Source organism: Podarcis erhardii, assembly GCF_964252035.2.
Source record: "Podarcis erhardii genome assembly, chromosome: 6".
Taxonomy (NCBI): domain Eukaryota; kingdom Metazoa; phylum Chordata; class Lepidosauria; order Squamata; family Lacertidae; genus Podarcis; species Podarcis erhardii.
Window position 1 is genome coordinate 21728095 of NC_138510.1, and position 20395 is coordinate 21748489.

At 42.9% G+C, this 20395-nt stretch overlaps 1 protein-coding gene across 3 annotated transcripts in view; it reads left to right on the top strand.

Annotated features, from left to right (window-relative positions):
- Positions 1-20395, top strand: part of SULF2 (sulfatase 2) — a 280668-nt gene that overhangs the window by 235890 nt on the left and 24383 nt on the right. For all 3 annotated transcript variants that reach the window (XM_081867631.1, XM_081867632.1, XM_081867633.1), the window contains 5 exons: positions 1824-1974; positions 4989-5164; positions 10611-10739; positions 11049-11105; positions 12053-12182. In XM_081867631.1, the coding sequence (XP_081723757.1) occupies positions 1824-1974; positions 4989-5164; positions 10611-10739; positions 11049-11105; positions 12053-12182 (643 nt within the window). The remainder of the gene's footprint in view (positions 1-1823; positions 1975-4988; positions 5165-10610; positions 10740-11048; positions 11106-12052; positions 12183-20395) is intronic.

Consider the following 20395-nt stretch of genomic DNA (forward strand, 5'->3'; position numbering starts at 1 on the left):
ACAACAGCCTCACCTGCCATCTTCATTCTGCACAGACCCACAAGTACACGCTAAATATGCGTGCGTAATTATGGATGATACTGCTCAGTATAACTTCCCAAGGCCATAAATACAGTACCACTGTAAAACTCTGCTGATTAATTAAAAAAAAAACCCCCAGGGAAACTGGAGCCCTTGCTCTGTTGACTAGGCAAGGGCAGAAGGCCAGGTATTTACACCAGACCCTGCCAATCCAGAGGCTGAAGTCTGGTTGCCAGTGACTGGTGCCAGTGATGCACATCCCTATTCCCCCTTTGCACCTAAAGAAGGCTTTGAGGTCTCAGTTATAGTAGGAGTTGTGTAGCTCACTAGGATGTAGGACCCATTCCCTGGTCAAGGGACCCCCAGTTTGAAGCCCAAAGCCCTTGCCTATCTGACCAGACCAATCTCCAAGATTCTGCAGAACCAGACTCTGGAGCTAGTTTGCTGTTTCAGATGCCCTAGCTTTTTGCTGTTGTCAAGTGGGATGGGAATTCCCTTTTACAGCTCCCGGGGTGGGAAGATCCCTACCTCAAGGCTACTTGTTCAAGCAAAGGAAATTGTAATAGCACCATCCAGCTTTTTTTTTCTTTTTAAAGACTAGTGTAGAGTAGAACATCATTTTAAAAGCTGGCTATTGGACTGAAGTTATAATAAGCATTTTAATGCCCATAGTTTCCTGCTAAATGCTCAGGTAGTCAAGCTTAAATTCACCACAGATGCTAAATAACATAGTAGAGACTCTCCAGCAATCTGGATAGTTATTGTTAAGGAACCTGCGTGAGCCACAATCATCCGTGCAGAATGAAATTGGAATAGCTATGTCATTCTCATGCTCCCCAGTTAGAATGTTAGCTGCCTAATGCTAAGCTGCTACAGTTGAAATATATTCTCATTTACTCTGAATGATACTTGCTATTTCAATAGGCTTCAGTTTGAGCAGAGCAATTTTCCCGTCCCCGGCTTTTAGATAAATCATAAAAGAGATTTATAATGTTTCGCTGTCTACCATGGAGAATGTAATCCTACCATGGAGGGTTATTCCCAACAGGGAAAATTGCCACCCCTGTGTGCCTCAAACATGCTTAAAGATAGTAGAAGCCAGATCCATTTTCAGGGAATTAACTGTATTTGCATTAACTTGGGTGTAGCAAGATAGCAGCTGGGCTCCTTAGCTTGGACCCTAACTTCTTCCATTCAGAATTCCATTCACAAAATGAGGTCTTATTGCCTTCACTCTGCAGTCACTTGGGCTCCCCAAAGGTTGGGCCATCCTTAGGAACAGTATGGCATACAGTGTAAAAAGCTGTGGATGGAGACGGAGCATCTTTTAAGATTTGCCTCCTGGCTTCTAAAAGGCTAAGTAAACAGAAGCCCCCAAACCTTCTTTTGAAAGTGGAAGCTGTTGTTCTCAGGATGCTGAAATTGTCAGGACAGAATGCTCAATGCAATGGATAGAATTCAACATCATGTTCTTCCAGTCCCATCTGTGCAAGCATTCCAGTTTACCAGATGGCACAATACCCTTCTCCTCTCCCTCATTCGCCATTCTGGGGGTTCTCCCAACCCCCCAAGCCAATTTTTGGGGGTGCAAGGGGGGGGGGAGACAGGGGGAATCCTATTGCACAAATGGAAGTCCTTGTATGGGTCTTCTGCTAGTGGGACTGGTTAGATGAATCCTGCCCTATGTTTGTGTGGAACTTGTGTAGAAACCCAGAATACACATTTTAGGATGGGTGGCATACCATGTTTATTTTACTGACAGTTAATTGTCTCTCTCTCTCTCTCTCTCTCTCTCTCTCTAGCACACCCAGTTATAATTATGCTCCAAACCCAGACAAGCACTGGATAATGAGGTATACTGGCCCCATGAAACCTATTCACATGGAATTCACCAATATGCTGCAGCAGAAGCGCCTTCAGACTCTCATGTCTGTGGATGACTCTATGGAGGCGGTAAGATTTATCGCAGGCTTCCTCAACCTCGGCCCTCCAAGTTCCCCAAGTCCTGCATACACGCCCTACTTTTCTATCCTATCCAAAACACGAGTTTAAGTGTTGCCAATATAAGCACAGATGCACTTCATCACAGGGCCTCAACTTCCCCATTTGGTTTATAAGGTTTGAATTGCTCTGGGCAGAATGGTGGCACCAAGTCTCCTTCCCAACTTCTCTTCTTGGGTGTTAAGAGGGAGCCCATTTGGTAGGTAGTTTTGTCTCCCTTGAAAGTTTAGGAGTGGAAACTCAGGAGAGGGCATACTCTGACATTGCCTTAGCTGTGGAATTCCCTCCCCACAGAGGTGTGTCTGGCATTTTCATTGTATAGCTTTCATCATGTGCTGAAGATGCATCTCTTTAGCCTCTTTTTACACCTTAGGACTCACCCTATTCTTCTGACTGTAAATTGTACCAAGTTATTTTAACATTATTTATCTAGGTGTTTTTTTAATGTGTTTATATGCTGCTTTTTTTGCACCGGTTTAGAACAAATTAGAATCACAAGTAGAGTGGGTCCCAATGTATCTCAAATTTCAATGGTGCATCTTCAGCTGTGCAGTGAAGGTGCCGGGTGCACCTTTGTGTGGAAGGAATTCCATAATTTGGGAGCTTCCTCCGAGAATGCCGTCTCCTGGGTCATGCCCCCCACCAAGCCACTGAGGGTAGCAGAACTACCAAGAGCACCCCCCCCCCACTGATTGTGACACCCAAGAGGGTCTGCAGGGAAAGAGGTGGTCTTGTGGTTCAGAGCAGGTAAGAAATCCATTTTATAATAATGATAGTGCTATAAAATATTCCAAATAGCAAAACATCCTAAGTTGCCTGCTATAGTTGCAAACAGTGCAGAAAGGGGAAATTGTACCAAAAGCCTTGCTTTCTGTCTTCAATAGTTCTCTGTTAAGTAATATGTACTTAACATACCACCGTTTTTCCTGGTCAGTGTGATGTGCCAGAAATGTGCAGACAATGCTTAGGCCAGATGCCCATGTCAGCCATAAGTTTCTTGAGTAGGAAATGAATGTAAAATAAATGGACTCAAATCCCCCTTTTTGTGGGTGATGGTCCAACGATGACAACTGAGCCCAGCAATATCCATAGTCTGCAAGAATATATGGCAAACTTGGCACACTTTTTATGGGGCAAACTTTTGTAAATAGCTCTGTGATAGACCACATGTGGTCTCAGGTTCAGTCACTGGTATGTGCAGTTAAAAAGAGCATGGGTTGGATGTCTAGGGAGGACTCTGCCTGCTGCAGATTTGGAGGAGGATCTGAAGCTTTGTGAGAGAAAGGTCCCAGATTGATTCTCTGTCATTGCCACAGGGGACTAGGAAAGACCTCTGTTTGGAAACACTTGAGGGTTCCTGTAGACAGCACTATTTACAGGAGATAGTACTGTAGACAGTACTGAGCTCGGTTGACCAATGGTCTGGCTTGTCATAACAAAGCCTGCTATGATCCACCATCAGGTTGCTTCATAGGTCCAGTTATCTTCTATAACACACCTCTTATTGGCATCTTGTTTGACCTTAAGCCTGTAATATTAGAACAAAGTAAAACGAACCATTCCATCAGGGCCAGGTCAAGACATTTCGGCCCCTCAGGCAGACCCCAAAATGGCACCCTTCTCCACACCAGGGAATAAGGAGTGAGGGAAGATCTACATCAGGAACAAAGGAGGGAATAAAAACCAACATTGGGATCTGCTGCCCCTGTGGATCCTGCCGCCTGAGGTGATCGTCTCACTTTGCCTCAAGGGTGGGCCGGCTAGTTGTGCTTCTGTGCTCTGGCAATATTCATCCTGACTGGCACCTTCTGTGAAAATTGATGGGCTTGTTTCCAAGCCTGCAAAACTGCCAGTCTAACATGTAGGCAAAACAATTTATTGCTGCTTATCTCCCAGCATTCCTGCATTTTGTTTGTGATTTAAGTATAATGCAGGCACCCTGAGAAGACAAGGTTAAGATTATAGGTAGGCCCTGCATCAGCCTGTTTGTGATTATGGTGATTACTATTACTGCTGATTGGTGGTTTGCTCTGGGAAGATATAATCTCTCTCAAGTGCTACTACATACGCTTGGAGAGGCTTGCCATCAGTGTTGCAGCTTGCTCAAATTGATGGCTTGCTTTATTTTTAACTTCAAGTCAGCAAGCTGGGATTGAAATTGTAATTATAAAGAGGCTCAATGAATTTTAAAATGCATTCAGCTAGTCAAGCCTAACCTTATGCTTTGTCACAAGTGCATTCCAAAAATAGTTGTGGCTTGACCTGCTTTTCTAAAACAAACAAGGAGGTATCTGGGTCATCATAATAGGTCTCGGTTTCCCCTCTCTGTTTCCCATAGACAGACAGTGCTCAAAGGAAAGCAACTTTGGAGGAAGATGTGTTAACACAGGGTGCACAAAACTCCATAAAATTCGGGACCCTAGATGGGGTGGCTTTAACCCTTTACTTCCCCTGCAGTACTTCTACTGTGGTTATTGCCTTAACTGCTCATGGTTTGCTGAGAGCAAAACAAATCATGGTGCCTAGTTTTGATGTAAAGCTAAGCCCATGTATTGTGATTTGTTTTCTCCCAATGCAAGCCAGGAGGAGTGGGGAGGAACCAAGCAGCTGCTCATGCCCAGTAAACAATGGTTTATGACAATGTAACTTGCAAATATGGCCAAACTATATGTCATGATTTCTGACTCATTGCAGTTCCTAAATTTGATTTCAGATCATTCATGTTGCCTTTTCAAAAAACAAATGCAGTCGCTATCTCAGTATATTCCCTTGCAATAGTTTCATGTTTGTTTTTATTTATTTTTATTCCGCCCCCTTCTCTTCAGCTGAAAGGGAGCAGCTTGCATGAAGAGCCAATATATACATTCACCAAGCTTTTCACTGCCCTTGTGTCTATATACAAGATTATTGTGTAATACCATACTGTTTTGTTCAATCCAAAATGTTATGCTTCTGTTTCATTTCAGATTTACAATGCATTGGTTGAAACAGGTGAACTGGATAACACATATGTAATATATACAGCAGACCACGGCTATCATATAGGGCAATTTGGGCTGGTGAAAGGAAAATCCATGCCGTATGAATTTGACATCAGAGTCCCCTTCTATATCCGCGGTCCAAATGTGGAGGCTGGATCCTTGTAAGTTCATGGGGCTTTGTGGCATTGGAGTAATTAAGAGAATCCTGCTCTGTTTGGTTCTGTATGGCCTTTTGTAAGATGCTCTGGAGTTGGCTTAGTTTCAGCAGTAAATCTCATCAATCTTTTTTCTCCTCGCCACCCTCTGCACATTTATTTACAGATAATTTTAAATGCAAACTCTTAAATGTCTTTTTCTTTAATGATAAGGAAAAAAGCAAAAAAAAAAAAAAAAAAAAAAAGAGTGAAGAGACAGGGATCATCTTTCTCCAAAACATTTATGCAGCAAAGTATGTTTCTCTAAGGTTTTGCTCATCTCTTTGGGGAAAAGGACTTGATTTCTCATAACCAGTTGTGTTCCTCTCTCCATCAAACTCTTTATTTTAGTGCAGGATGAAGAGCAAATTTTCAGTGTCAATTTTTATTCCTGCATACAATTATGTGCTGTTAAGGTGTAATATCTAACATTGCCCAAGCAGTCTTCAATCATGCAGTGAGGCCTTCCCTTCCTCTGCAGCGCCCCTGCTCCAAATTCAGAGCAGCTTTTGGGTGGAGGGGACAGGAGAGAGGAAAGGAAGGGGAAGTCCTGTTGTAGGAGTGGAAGTCTGTTCTGCTCATGGATGCGTATCACCCAAAGTATTTGCATTTCAGTGGAATTATCTGTATCAAGGCTAGAGGTGCAGCCAAAACACCCCCTATCCCAGATCCATTCCCACTGTCTTCCTAGCACTAGACAGCTCACATACATGTTACCTCTTGCACTGAGAAAGGGGGAATTTAGACTCGTGTGAAATTCTGTATGATCTTCTGAAGAAATGCGAAGTCATTTCCTTTCATTTAAGTTTGACGGTGCAGACCGTGAGGCTTCCAAATAATAACATTGTGTAATGTTCACAGCCTAAGTGCATAGCTGTCATTAGAGGTTAATTAAATAATACAATGGAATCACTGTTAAGAAAATGAATGCAATATTTTCTATATGTTCCTCTTCCCTTGCAAAAGAAAAAAGAAAAGAAAAGATGACTCATCTCCTTGGTTTACCCTTTGTCAGTGACAGACAAGAGTACAGAGTGTGGCTGTTAATTAAAATTGTAACTTTGATCAGCTAAGAAATTATGTAAATATACCTTCTAAGTAATTATTTTAATAGCAAATATTTGCACCAAAGCAATTATTTTGGACACAATGCCACAATATGCATGCTTTAATGTATACCACTATGTATATATTAGCATAATTAGTCTTGTACTTTTCCACCCATAATACTTTCCTCCTTTTAATATAGAAAAAGTAATGCAAGCCAACAACAATATTGCGAACATAGCAAAGCAGCAACAATCCCATTTTAAAATAATAAAAAAGAATATTCACTGGGTTTTGAATTTAAATGAATTTCAACCATTGAAGCAGAAAAAGGGAAGAATGCTTTCGTTCTGAAAAAAACACCACTGGTATTTCCAGTGCACAGGACAACTAAAAGAAAACCCTACAAAACAAACATGGGCAGCCTGAAGAATCAGGTGATGTTATAAACTCTGTGCTGTAAGGAGATTATCAGAAGTGGTCTGCAATGACATATTTCAACGATTATATGATTATTGCAATGAGAGCTGAGATTTTCCTACCTATATCAGGGACAGACTTTGCTCCTTCAAATTTCAACAACACCCTCTGCAAGGCCAAAATTCAGCACCCTGCACCTCTCACCTTTCATTTTGCTCAGTTCACTATGCCATAGTTGCGACACCATGCAGCGCCCCCTGGGCTTGGCACCCAGTGTGGCAGAACCAGTTGCACTGCCATAAATCAGCCACTGCCTGTAGGCTTCCCAGGACAATTTTGTCATCTTTTGCAAAGCACACAGTAGGTTTGAAGGATGTGCATATATATCCAAGCAGCTCTTGTCTCCCACAACTCATCCTTCCCTGTGGTTTCACACCCTTCCCTGTCTACAATGAGCTATGCATAGGAACATAGGAAACTGCCTTATATCAAGTCAGATCATTGGTTCACCTGTCTCTGTATGGTTGACACCAAGTGGCAGTGGCTGTCTAGGGTTTTGGGCAAAAGTCTTTCCCAGCCCTACCTAGAGACATTGGGGACAGATAACTGGGTCCTTTTGTACACAAAGCAAGCACTCTTCCACTGAGCTACAGCCCCTCCTGGCTAGAGTTGCACCCACTTTTTGTAGTCGCTCAGTTTCTTGTAACTCTTCCATTTCTGTTTAGTGCACAAGCACAAGGCAAAAACGCAGGGAGTTGCTATCTTGGCATGCCCGTAGCCAGTGCTTTTTTTCTAAAAAAAAATGTTTAGGGGTACTCTCATTTTCCTACCCATATTGAAATACTGCCCCTCAATGAGGCCAAACTTAGATTCACAAAATGTTTAGGGGTATGCGTACCCCTGCATCCCCACAGAAAAAACACACACTGCCCCTAGCCCTGAAAGCATGCTGTTCTTCATAGCTTCTTTTTAGAGCCTGAAAAACCCCATCATTTTAAATTGCCAGCCGATTATGTTGTGCGGAACCCTCCTCATTCAGGGCCTTCTGAGTGTCAAAACTGATTTCTAAAGACTCAGTAAGTCAGAGCTTATCCCCATAGAGAAACTGGTTCACGCACACTCCAAAAGGTGATGTATGAACTGTAAAATTGGTACAAGCATGGCATTTCTGTTTCCATATGGAGGGAAACGCCCACTTCAGTATCAGCTTTGCTAATGTGAGCTGCACCTTCTATTTTTCATATAAACTAATCATTGGCTGTCCCCGCTTATCAACCCTGATTTAATAGCAGTTGCTGTAGTGAGGTCTCATTACCATAGGTTCATTACTTTTACCCTGATGCGCTACACTGCATTAACTAGTAATTAAAATTAAGCTGCACTTGTCAAGCAGATGAACAAATGTATTATCTTCAGTTCTTGTCATTGTTTGTTTGCTTTCAAATCCAGTAATTCACAAGCGGTCTCATTCATTGCTGCAAATTAGAATGCTGCCGCCTTGCTGTGCTGTGTTTCTGAGCTGGAAATCTGCGCAGAAGCAGAAAACTATCCATATGGCTCCGTCTTTGAACTGTAATTTCTCCTTGTAAATTATGGCAAGTGTGTTCTTGTCCTCAAAGATCCATATAATTGTGTTTGTTTGTTTTTAATGCTTAGTTTCTTTATTTGTTCTTCTGCTTGTATTGTTTTTGTAAGTACCTTAATTGGAGCTAGTATCAGTTACTGATTTAAGGACTGGGCTATGAATCAGGCCCTGGTTTTGAACTTTGATTCTGCCATGAACTCAGCTAGGTGGCCTGAAACAAGGCACCCATGTTCTTTCAACCCCAAGTCCTCTGCCTCCCCCAATTTGCAGTATGGATATGATAACAATGAGCTACCCTACAGGATGGATTTGAGGAATATAGGATAATGTATGTAAAGTGTAGCACTCTCAGATGAAAAAAATAAATGCCAAAATGTATTATGTTTGTGATGGCCAACCAGTGGTTTTTGACAAATAAGTCTGCTGGCTAAAAATGCAAACAAACAAACAACCCCCAAAACAAACAAGGGCTGGAAGAGGACTATTTATACTGCCTTGAGCTCCTTGGAGGAAAGGCGGTACATAAATCTAATAATAAAAAATATAGAAGTAAATAGTATTCCTAAATAATTTCCCAAAGTGGTAAAGGCATGGATCCTGAGGAAAGCCACCCTCTTTGTGAGTATTAGATTCACTCACTGGTCAGCAGTTTGAATCCCCGTGGCAGTGTGAGCTCCCGTTGTTCAGTCCCAGCTCCTGCCCACCTAGCAATTTGAAAGCAAGTCAAGTACAAGTAGATAAATAGGTACTGCTCCAGCGGGAAGGTAAATAGTGTTTCCGTGCGCTGCTCTGGTTCTCCAGAAGCGACTTAGTCATGCTGGCCACATGACCCGTAAGCTGTCTGCGGACAAACGGCGGCTCCCTCGGCCTATAGAGCGAGATGAGCATGCAACCCCAGAGTTGTCCACAACTGGACCTAGAAGTCAGGGGTACCTTTACCTTTTACCATTGCTTAGAAGGTAATGTTAAGGAGAGTTTATAAGTGCATGTGCAGAATGCCATGACTAAGTAAGCATGCCTCTGGAATATCCACTTAAATCCCCACCCTTAATGACAAGGAGATAAAGTGTGGATCTCACAGGTTTGGAGAAACTGGTGAGGAAGCTATGGTCTTATCTGAGTGTTGAGGAATGCTCAAACTTAGTGATTTGTTAAGAACTGAATAAGCACAACCACCAATCCCACCTTGCAGATGTTTGGTGCTAGAAGGGAAATTTTCCAGGGGGTGACTCTTCTATTCATTTGCACCCTAGGGAGATTTCCTTTTAAAATTTATGCAAATCTGATTTCCTGGATACTGAGTATTAAGCATTATTGCAAAATGAGCTTCCTTTACTATTAGTTCTGTTTTTGTTTTTTTTACCTTTGCTTGCCTGGTGTCTGTTACCATCCCCCTGCTGCCATCTACCCTTCAACTGTCTTCTAAATCTATCCGTAGTGGGATGGGCCATTTGAACCTTTGACCCTCCAGATGTTGTTGGACTGCAACTCCCACAATCCCTCACCATTGGTCATGCTGGTTGTAGCTGAGGGGAGCTGGCCTCCCAGCCACATCTGGACAGCCAAAGATTCCCTGTTCCAAGTGATGGTACCATAGCTCAGTGGTGAGATACATGTTTTGTTTGCATGCATAACTCTTGGGTTCAATCTTTGGCATCTCCGGTTGAAATGATCAGGTGGCAGATAATGGGAATGGCCTCTCTCTCTGCCTGAGACCCTGAAGAGCCACAAGCAGTGGGAAAAGACAATATTGCACTAGCGTAGAAGGACCAATAGTCTAGTATAGTACAGTATCTGCTGTTGCTTGCACAGTCCCACTTCAGTGAGTGCCAATATTATCTTTTACACTGGGTTATCCAGTGCTAGTCCGACTCAGAGGAGACCCGTAGAAATTAATAAAGCCAAGTTATTAATGTCCATTAACTTAGAACAACCCACTGTTTCCTAAAACTGCCAAAGCAAGATTCCCTCTTCGGTAAAACCTGAACTACAAGACAAGGATTGATTCTCAAAATGGTGGAGAATTGTAGAGTTGGAAGGGACCCCAAGGGTCATCCAATCTAGCCCCCTGCAGTGCAGGGATCACAGCTAAGGAATCCTTGACCGATGGCCATCCAAGCTCTGCTCGAAAAATCTCTAGTGAAGGAGAGTCCACCACTTTCCAAGGTAGTCTCCCCTGACCTTTCTTTAACTTGTAAATGGCTTCTCATATTCGGCTTCAACGTGTAATTGTGCTTGATTTCCAACTATTTTAGTTTAACCCCTCGGTGCCTTTCAAGTATTCTGTGTCTTCTGTGGTCTTTCGTTGGAGTTACCGTTGCAGATGTTTGATAAAGGTTTTCTGAATATGTTTCTTTTCAGGAATCCTCACATTGTATTGAACATCGATCTTGCTCCTACAATTCTAGACATTGCTGGTCTGGACATTCCACCTGACATGGATGGGAAATCCATTCTAAAGCTGCTGGATTCTGAAAGACCGGTCAATAGGTAAGGATGGGAAATGCATTAAACAGAGCCCAACATTTCCTGCAGATCGCCAAGTACTTTAAGCAGTTGTGATTAAACAATATGTCTGCAGCAGGTCTGTGAGTCAGTGGTACTTTTCTATCCCATTCTGTGGGACTTACATAGGCCTTGCCATAGTGAACAAAAGAAGTTGATATATCATCTCATAGCTGAGGTTGAAAATGCATGTTTGCCATTTGCTTTCTAATCACACGTCTTCAAGGGAGAAGCCAAATCCTGTCCCCAGATCTAGTTCGACTTTCAAATTAAGTTTTTTTTTTTCCCCCCCAGGTTCCATTTGAAAAAGAAGATGAAGGTCTGGAGGGACTCCTTCTTGGTGGAAAGAGGGTAAGTGATAGGTGGTGATTGTGTTTTGTTCTGGAGAGTTCTGACCTCCTAAAGCAGGTTTCCTCAACTTCAGCCCCCCAGATGTTTTGAGACTACACTTCCCATCATCCCTGACCACTGGTCCTGCTAGCTAGGGATCATGGGAGTTGTAGGCCAAAAACATCTGGAGGGCCGAGGTTGAGGAAGCCTGTTTTAAAGGAATCATTGCAGCAAAAGAAGAGTTGTACCTGTAAAACTTTCCTTAGCAAGATCATTAATTAGTCTTTTCCATTTGGCATTTGTGAAATTACTTAATTCATCAAAAAGGCAAAGTCGTATTAGTAGTTTCAATGTTTTGTTGTTGGCATTTTTCATTTTCATTGGAACTGCTGTAAAATCTATGAGAGACACATGAAATAGGCAGTCTACTTTCCTACTTAATGAAAATGCATTTTTTAATTATTTCTTGCCTATATATCCTGCCTTTTTTCCAAGGAGCTTAAAGCAGAGAACATGATGTCCCAACTATCCATTTTAATCTTGCAAATACCCTGTGTGATTGGTAAAGCTTCAGAGAGTGTGACTGGTCACCCAGTAAGCTTCTTTGGATCGTATCCTATACTGTCCTGTGCACGGGCATACTGTGGGGGGAACGGGGGGCCATGGTCCCAGGAACACAATTTTGAGGGGGTGTGAACTAGGCACCCCCAAACAGGCACCAGCTTCCATGGCGGGCCCGACTCCTGGCTCCCCATCCTGCGCTGCCTAGGGTCTCTGGGCCCTGGCCTTTCTGCCATGTCCTTGGCCCTCCTCACTGAATTGCCATGCAGCTAGTGCTCAATCGCTCCTCACTCGTTATTCAATGGAAAATGGTAGAGATGGTCTCACTCTTCATGAGCAAAGATTATGTGAACTTCTTGGAAGAGGATGCAGCCTTTACAGAGCTGTGCATGTTCTTCCCTTTTCAGGAAACTGTTACACAAGAGAGAGAATGAGAAAATGGATGCTCAAGAAGAAAATTTCCTGCCCAAGTACCAACGGGTGAAAGACCTCTGCCAGCGAGCTGAGTATCAAAGTGCTTGTGAACAGCTTGGGCAGGTGAGTATCTGCACCACAAGTCTAAAGCATAGCAAGGATTTAGGAGGTTCCTTTACTTTGTTATCCATCTTACAACAGATGGACTGAATATTTTAGAGCTAGCTTTCCTTTCTGTTGCTCTTCCAGCAGTAGAAGAAAATGTATCTGCAGGGCAAGAGGCCAAGATTTCCCCTGGAATCTTAGTCAAACAAGGAGAAATATTTCAGAGCTGAATTACGTCTCTATTTCAGTTCCTTCTCAAATTCAGCTTAGCAGACCTTCGTGTTCTCTTCCTTTTTCATATTAATATTCATTTCCTTTTTTAAAAGTCCAGATGTACAGAAAAGGGTCAGTAAATGAAGTTACTGCTGTATGGTTTTGGTACAAACTCTTCAAGTTTACTATTCAGGCTATTCAGGATTACTTACGGTAAACAGCCTTCCATCCAAGCATTGCACATGTCACCTTGCCTGTTCCCTTTCTTTTTCTTTTAAGGATAATAAAATGTTTATGTGGTGTCTGTGGATAGTGAGTAAAAATAGCCTTACTGCTGGCAAAGAGGGAAATGATAAAAAACGCTGTCATCTATGTATTAGTTGTCAAGGAATGGAAGGATTGTTTTAGAGCTTTTCAGTGTGAATTGATTTGGGCAGTTCAGCCTGGGATGGAATTGAGCAACATAGACATCAACAGAACCTGCAGCAATCAAGTTGATTAGAGTCAAGGCTGATTTTCAAATAGTCACCCCTCCCCATCATATATCAAGCCCCTCTTCTACACCTGTAGCTCTATCTAGGCCAAAAAACAAGCCTCTATACGGAATAAGATATTTGGTCTTGACTAACCCTATCTGCCAGTTCAGTAAGCCCATATAGATCAGGTGTAGCAGCGCTCCCAATTCATGGGCATCAGACATCCATAAAGGGCACCTATGCATAAAGCTGTTTCTTGATTGTGTGGTTCCCAGTTGTACGTGCAACACCTACAGACAGTTCCCAAGCACGCGCCTAGAGCCATCCATGCAAGGACTCTTTATAGACATCTGGATGAATGCATATCATCTGGAGGTAGAACTTGCCATGCTAGATCCACCTGCATTCTATACCCATGGATACTGTACATCTGGGAAGCTGTTGCCTATGCATTTCCTCCAGGGATTCCCACCACTACTTAAATCCAAATGCAGCTGCAGGAGGCTATAATCTAGAGGGGCAGGCCAGTGCTTAGGTGGAAAGGCTCTTAAATCCTTTTCTCCTCCAGCAGTTATTCTAATCATAACCACCATGACCCCACAGCTTTCCCATGTTAAGGGGTAGGTTGGAGGAGGGAAGAAACAGAGTTACCTGAAAAACAGCTGGTGCTGAGCAGAAAAATCAGCAGAGGGGAAAAAAGAGCAGTTCTCTCTCACTTCACCATGCAGGTGTTTTGCTCAGAATTGCAGTCTCCTGTGACTGCTTTTGATTTAAAATAACAACAACCCTAGACTAGCAAACCTTGAGGTGTAATGTACATGCAATTGTCTTGTCTAGCTTTATCCTGACTGGCAACAGCGCTCTAAAGCCTTAGGAACAAGATCTTTCTCAGCCCTGCATCCTGAAACAGACACTTCTGTCTGCTTAGTAAGCTCTTTTAAGATTCAGTTACGGTAACATCTCTCATCTGTACAGCATTCCCAGAAGCTGTAGTGTAGCATCATCATAACAGTTGAGTGAAAACTCTGTTCCAATAATTTTGCAAAGTTTATACAGATTTTGTTCCTGTGGTTTCATCCACTTGACTGGAAGGCTTTCAGGGTGAATTCATTCTTGTATTGAATTTGGATGATGGTCAGTTTACTGGCCACTTGACGCTTAAGGGGTCTCTAAGCAACCTACACAATTTTAAGAGCATAAAGCATAGAATAGATTTTTTAAAACACATTACCATGCAATAAGCCCATAAAACTTATAAAAGAGCAGCAAAAGCATATAACCAATAAACAGCAAAGTAATCATAATCTATCAAATGCCTGGGAGATAAGATAGGTTTCTATGTGGTGCCAAAAGGATGTTAATGATGGCACCAGGCAGACCTCACAGTCTGAGAACACCCTCTCCCTCATTTCCACCCTCCAACTTTTTTCCTCAGAGGGGGCACCTGGGGGCAGGGCCTCTGGTGAAGACCAAAGGGTCTGAGTAAGCTCATACTGGGGTCATGGGACTTTCTGGGTCAAAACCAGCACTTTGAACTCAGCTTTATACTTATTATCATTTTAATAAATCAGGCAGGCACTGCATAGGAAGGATGAGATGACTTGAAGATGTGTAACTCCTGTATAAGATCTCAAGAACAGTTTCACTGTGTCAGATGAACAGTTGTTTTAGGTCCATACTCCAGTCTTTGACACCTCTCTGTCTTTGGCATTCTGCAAACTTTGTGAAAGCTTCCATAACTGTTTTTGAACACCTCTACCTCACTGCTGGTCTACAAATGCTTCTTTGTACGACAGAAACTTCTACATCTTCCATTGTCTGTCAAGCACTAGAGAACACTTTCCAATGAGATAAGTACCTGCTGGTGATAAGTGGCAGATAACCAACAGAGTTCCATCCTTGAAAACTTGTGAACTCCACCTGTAAGACTCTTCATTTTAAACAACTCATTAACGATCTAATTTTAAAGTCTGGTATGAGACTGGGGATCACATTTCCAGAGTATACTTCTTAACTGTTCCTGATTGTTCCTGTGACTGATTGAGGCTAATATTTGAAGCTGCCCCTTGATATACCGTTGAAGAATCCCTCAAACTCACCTTATGCTTCCCTGAAACTTGCTTGCAGCTGTGGATAGATTCAGGCAGCAACTCACTTCCTCCACCACAAAGTGTTTTTTTACAAGGTGCTAAGCATATTCCGAGTAGTATAAAGAGAGCAGCGTCTCTCCCCCTCCCCTCCAGAGGAGAGAGTAGGATCAAAATTGCCCTTGAGGATGAGTGGCTTACACGAAACACTCTGGTTATTTCTTAAGTGATTCCCCACTGCCCCTGTTCCTCAAATAAATTATTCACTGCACTTTGGAGGTTTGTCTTTTGGGTTAGTTTTTCAAAACACTTTTGAAAAGGAAAAAAAAAAAAGACTTGTGGCAACTTAAAGCCAACAAGTTCATTGTGGCAGAAGCTTATCGGTACTAGAGTCCATTTTGTGAAACGTATTAAGTGCTGTCTTCAGCTGCAAGGCTTACATACGTGATAAAGGACACGTTCGTACTCATAAGTGCATTCAAGCACAGAGAAGGAGAATTGTAAATCTGAGGTGCAAGAGGTTAAATATGTGACATTTTTATGCTGAGTAGCATACAACTCCATGCCTTTGCTATGTTAAGAACATAAGAAGGGGTACTGGATCATACCAAAGGCCCATCTGGACCAGCGGCCTGTTGCGTGCCAAAGTGGCATGAAACTGCCCCTCCACCTGAGATCAAAGGACCACACATGACAACATTCTTTTGCACTGAATTTGACCCCAGCTTTATTGATTACGGATGTAAGGGGATGAGGCTTGGGCATTGGGCATATCCGATATCAACCAGCCCGCTTGTTAGATGTTTTCTAGGGGTCAATCCAGAGTTGGGGAAGCCCTATAACGTACATCAGGTTAGGTGCCTTCTTGCCTGCATTGAGTGCTATGGCTTTAGCCCCTGCCTGGGCATCTGGACAGAAGCACTTCTTCCTCAATCCCTTTAATGGGATACCCCATTTCCCCAGAGGGGCAGGCAAAAACATGCAACCTCTGCTCCTACCATGACTAAAGGCTTTACCCAATGCCTAATCCACCAAAGTTGTGATAATTGCTATGAGGAAGGCAAAACCTTCAGATGAGGCCAATTAGGCTGATGGAAACATTCTCCCAGGATCCTGAATATGGTGGCCGAGGTCATCCATACCAAGCGACTACCCCCAGAACGGGTAGAACAAGCTGAACCCAAGGTGGGGGGGGGAGTGGGAGAAACAGAAAATAACCATGGTGCCAGTAAATGGGCAAGCTGCACTTCTTATTTCTGAGGAGGGAACCAGAGTGAAGTGCTCCTTTGGACCCAGTCCATGTGGTGTTCCACGTGTTTAAATTAAGGCTGGCTATACTGATTAACGGAACACGGGTGGCACTGTGGGTTAAACCACAGAGCCTAGGGCTTACCAATCAGAAGGTCAGTGGTTCGAATCCTTGAGATGGGGTGAACTCCCATTGCTCGGTCCCTGCTCCTGCCAAACTAGCAATTCGAAAGGACGTCAAAGTGCAAGTAGATAAGGTACCACTCTGGCGGGAAGGTAAACGGCGTTTCCGTGCGCTGCTCTGGTTCGCCAGAAGCAGCTTAGTCATGCTGGCCACATGACCCAGAAGCTGTATGCCAACTCCCTCAGCCAATAAAGCGAGATGAGCGCCACAACCCCAGAGTCGGCCACGACTGGACCTAATGGTCAGGGGTCCCTTTACCTTTACCTTTACCTTTACCTTTATGCTGATTAACAGCACAATCCCATGTGTGTATGCTCACGAAGAAGCCCTACTGAGTTCAGTGGGACTTACTTCTGAATAAATGTGTTTAGGATTGTATTCTTTGTTTCTGTGCCTTTTTATTGATGTAACGGTGTTCTAAGATTAAGACTGTGTGTCTAGTTACCGAAACAAGCAAACTGCATCCAGTAATAGAAAAAATCCTTCCAGGAAGGTCACAGCTATTTATCCCTGATTGGAGCCCCGAGTAATGAGTTTGAGTTAACATCTGTAATTGCTGCAGTTGCAGGAAAGCTGTGAAGGGCAGCGATGCAAAGCCACTTGGTGTGAAGGCAGGGGATTTGGAAGGAGGTCAAGGCTTCTCAACAGAAGTACAAAATCTGGTGTGCGTCTGGCAATGGGGGCTATGCAAATATTAAAGGAGCAGGACCCGCTAAGGAAATTAGGTGACGTAATGGCATGCGAGCTTATGGGAAAAGGAGGATTTCTTCCTACGATACTCTGAAATTGGTAGTTTATGCAAACTTTAACTAAACATGGACATCCACACTTAAATGGAAGGTATGAATTGCAATATTAAATCACAAAACTAGTATCTTCCTATGCAAGACAGTTTTCAGATATTTGTAGAAATGTTTTAGCAAAATACACATAATATTCTTCAGACATGTAAACCAGGATCGCTTAAGTCAAGCCTAACTGTTCATACTGTCAAAATCGAATTTGGGTCCTCTTGAAGTTCTCTTGACCTTTTGTCATAATATTGTGCCGAGTGCCATATTCTTTCCAGGAAGAAAACAAATTAATAGCATATGCCGTTGAAGTCTGAAACAGGATTGGTTTTTAAAAGAATAGTTAAAATACCATGCAAACTCTGGCTAAATATGTTTGCCTAGTAGCCAGCTGTTGCTTCCTCCCATTTTGGGGCAAATTCTGGCTGCCATTACTAGAATAAAGACTGAGTGCTATTTGGGATTTTAGACCACATGACTTCCATATACTCATCTGTATAAGTCAGTGATGTGAGGGTTGACATTAATAACACTTTCTTAGAAATAGTTTTATTGGGGGGGGGCAATTTCCTGCAGTTTGCTGGACTCTCTTCAGCTATTAATATTATTATGCTGCATCTGTTGAGTCACTTTAATGAATGTGTTATTGGAATGAAGTGGAGGAGTTAGAAGCTTACATGCACTTACAGGGGAACATAGTTGCTTACAGCTAATAACAGTGAGGCATTACTACAAAGCGCCAGATTCCCTTTTAATTCCATTTAAATAAACCTTACTTGCATTAAGAATTTAGCAGAGCTGAGCAAAGGAATTGGTTTAATCAGTGGAAGAAACTGACTGACATATTTCAGTGTATTATCTGCATCCTCCAGGCCTGTCCCTTTACCCTTGCCAAGACCTGATTGACTGCTTCCTTCTTAAGTTATGCCCTCATGGCTGCCGAAGGTGTCAGAGTGTGAATATAGGGCCTGTTTGATGTCACCAGATATAATATACTAGTTTTGTGATTTTCCTCTACTATATAGGAATTCTTCATGCATGACACAGCAAAAATGACTGAGACCTTTGACTTGAATACTTTATAGGGTAATATGGTAGGAATTTACTGGGGCTCTCACACAGGTGACAAAACTGGCACAGTGTGTAAAATACTTCAAGAAGGGCCATAGCTATTTTGCATATATTAATTGGCACTTTGGGGAGAGGCATGTGGCACAAGATCAGTACTGCACTGTTCCTATTCAGAAATTGATACCATCACACTAGGGGCTGTTTGAAAAATCTCTATGATTGCAGAAACGATTTAGACTTTCTTCCTTGATTCTGATCCTGATCGGTTTTTCAAAGATATTTGCAGCTTATGAGTGCTAACTACTTTCTCACTAAAGTTGAGTGTCTACAGATTCAAACTAAGGCAGAGACAAAACGTTGTAGGGGCGTGGAGGGTAGTTTTTTCTTGTGTTTACTTCATTTGACTCATCAAGCTGTGACGGGGATGAGGGGCTTGCAGATCATTTAATCAAACTAATGCAGGAAATGACGAGTTAGAGCCTATTGCCCTCCAGCTTTTGCCCTCCAGATTTCCAGGAAGAAAGAGCCCACAAACTCTCTAGGTAACTTGTTCCATTGTTGATCTTCTCTTGCTGTCAAGAAGCTTCTTCCAATATTCAGCCAAAATCTACCCCACTAGAACATAATCTTTTCCAGTGTGGCAAAGGAAAAACCATTGTTCTTGTCAACAGGACAACCATTCAGGTGCCTGAAGTGTTTTCATGTCATCTGCCTGCACCTCAGTCTTTTCCTTCAACATTTCAGCATTGTTTCATTGTTTATTTTAATTATGTGAAGAGGCAGTGTGCCTCTGAATATTAGTTGCTGGAAACCACAGAAGATGAGCATGCTGTTGCAACTCAGGACATGTTTGCGGGCTTCACTTAGGCATCTGGGTGGCTACTGTGGGAACAGGATGCTGAATTAGATGGACCTGTGGCCTGATCAAGCAGGGAACTTCTTAGGGTCTTATTTTATAAAGGATTTCATACTTAGAAGCCATTGTATCTTGTTTATGAATTTCTATATCACTCTTCATCTGAGGATCACAGTATAAAAACACACACAAACAACAACACCCCTCCCCCCAGTTTAAAAGGCCATAGGTTATTTAATTAGTCAAAGGCCTAGGAGAAGAGGAATGTTTTCACTTGGTGCCTATAGGTATATAATGACGGTGCCAGGTGAGTCGTCCTGGGTAAAGCATTCTACAAACGGGGAGCCACAGCAGAAAAGGCCCAATCTAGTGTTGCCATCCTCCAGGCCCCTCGTGGAGGAGGTGCACAAAGAAGGGCCTCAGGTGATGATTACACAGCCTGGGTTGGTTCATATGGGGGTTCATAAGCTGTTTTAAAGGCTTTATAGGTCAAAACCAGCAATTTGAATTGGTGGCATATTGATTATAATAGGGCATGGGTAGGCAAACTAAGGCCTGGGGGCTGGATCCGGCTCAATTGCCTTCTAAATCCAGCCCGCGGGTGGTCCAGGAATCAACATGTTTTTACATGAGTAGAATGTGTCCTTTTATTTAAAATGCATCTCTGGGTTATTTGTGGGGCCTGCTTGGTGTTTTTACATGTGTAGAATGTGTGCTTTTATTTAAAATTCACTTCTGGGTTATTTATGGGGCATAGGAATTCATTCTTTTTTCTTTCAAAATATAGTCCAGCCCCCCCCCCCCGCAAGGTCTGAGGGACAATGGACCGGCCCCCTGCTGAAAAAGTTTGCTGACCCCTGTAATAGGGAGTGGCAGCCTAATACATTTTGCTGTATGAGGCAATGGCAAATATGATATCCCCCGTTTTGTGTACAGAAGCTGACCGGACATGCTGCTTTATTTTGCCTCAGCACTAGTGATGAGACAACATCCTCACTGCAGCTGAGGCCGATGGCTAGTGTAGGGAGTGCAGGACAGGCCATGTAGGAGGCACAGCTCTACCTTTCAGTGGAGGGGAATGGCCAGGGAGGTAATGCTACCATACAACTGCGTCTGCTGCCTGAGGCGTTTCCCTCACTCTGCCTAATGGTAGGGCTGGCTCTTCTAAAAGGGCCTATTCTCCATACCCTTTTCCTGTTCTCCTTTGAATCCATTCCAAATGACAATGGCTTCACTTGTCTCCTTCAAGTATGGTTTGCCCAGACCCAAGGACACAGTGTTCCATATGTGGCTGAACTAGTGCAG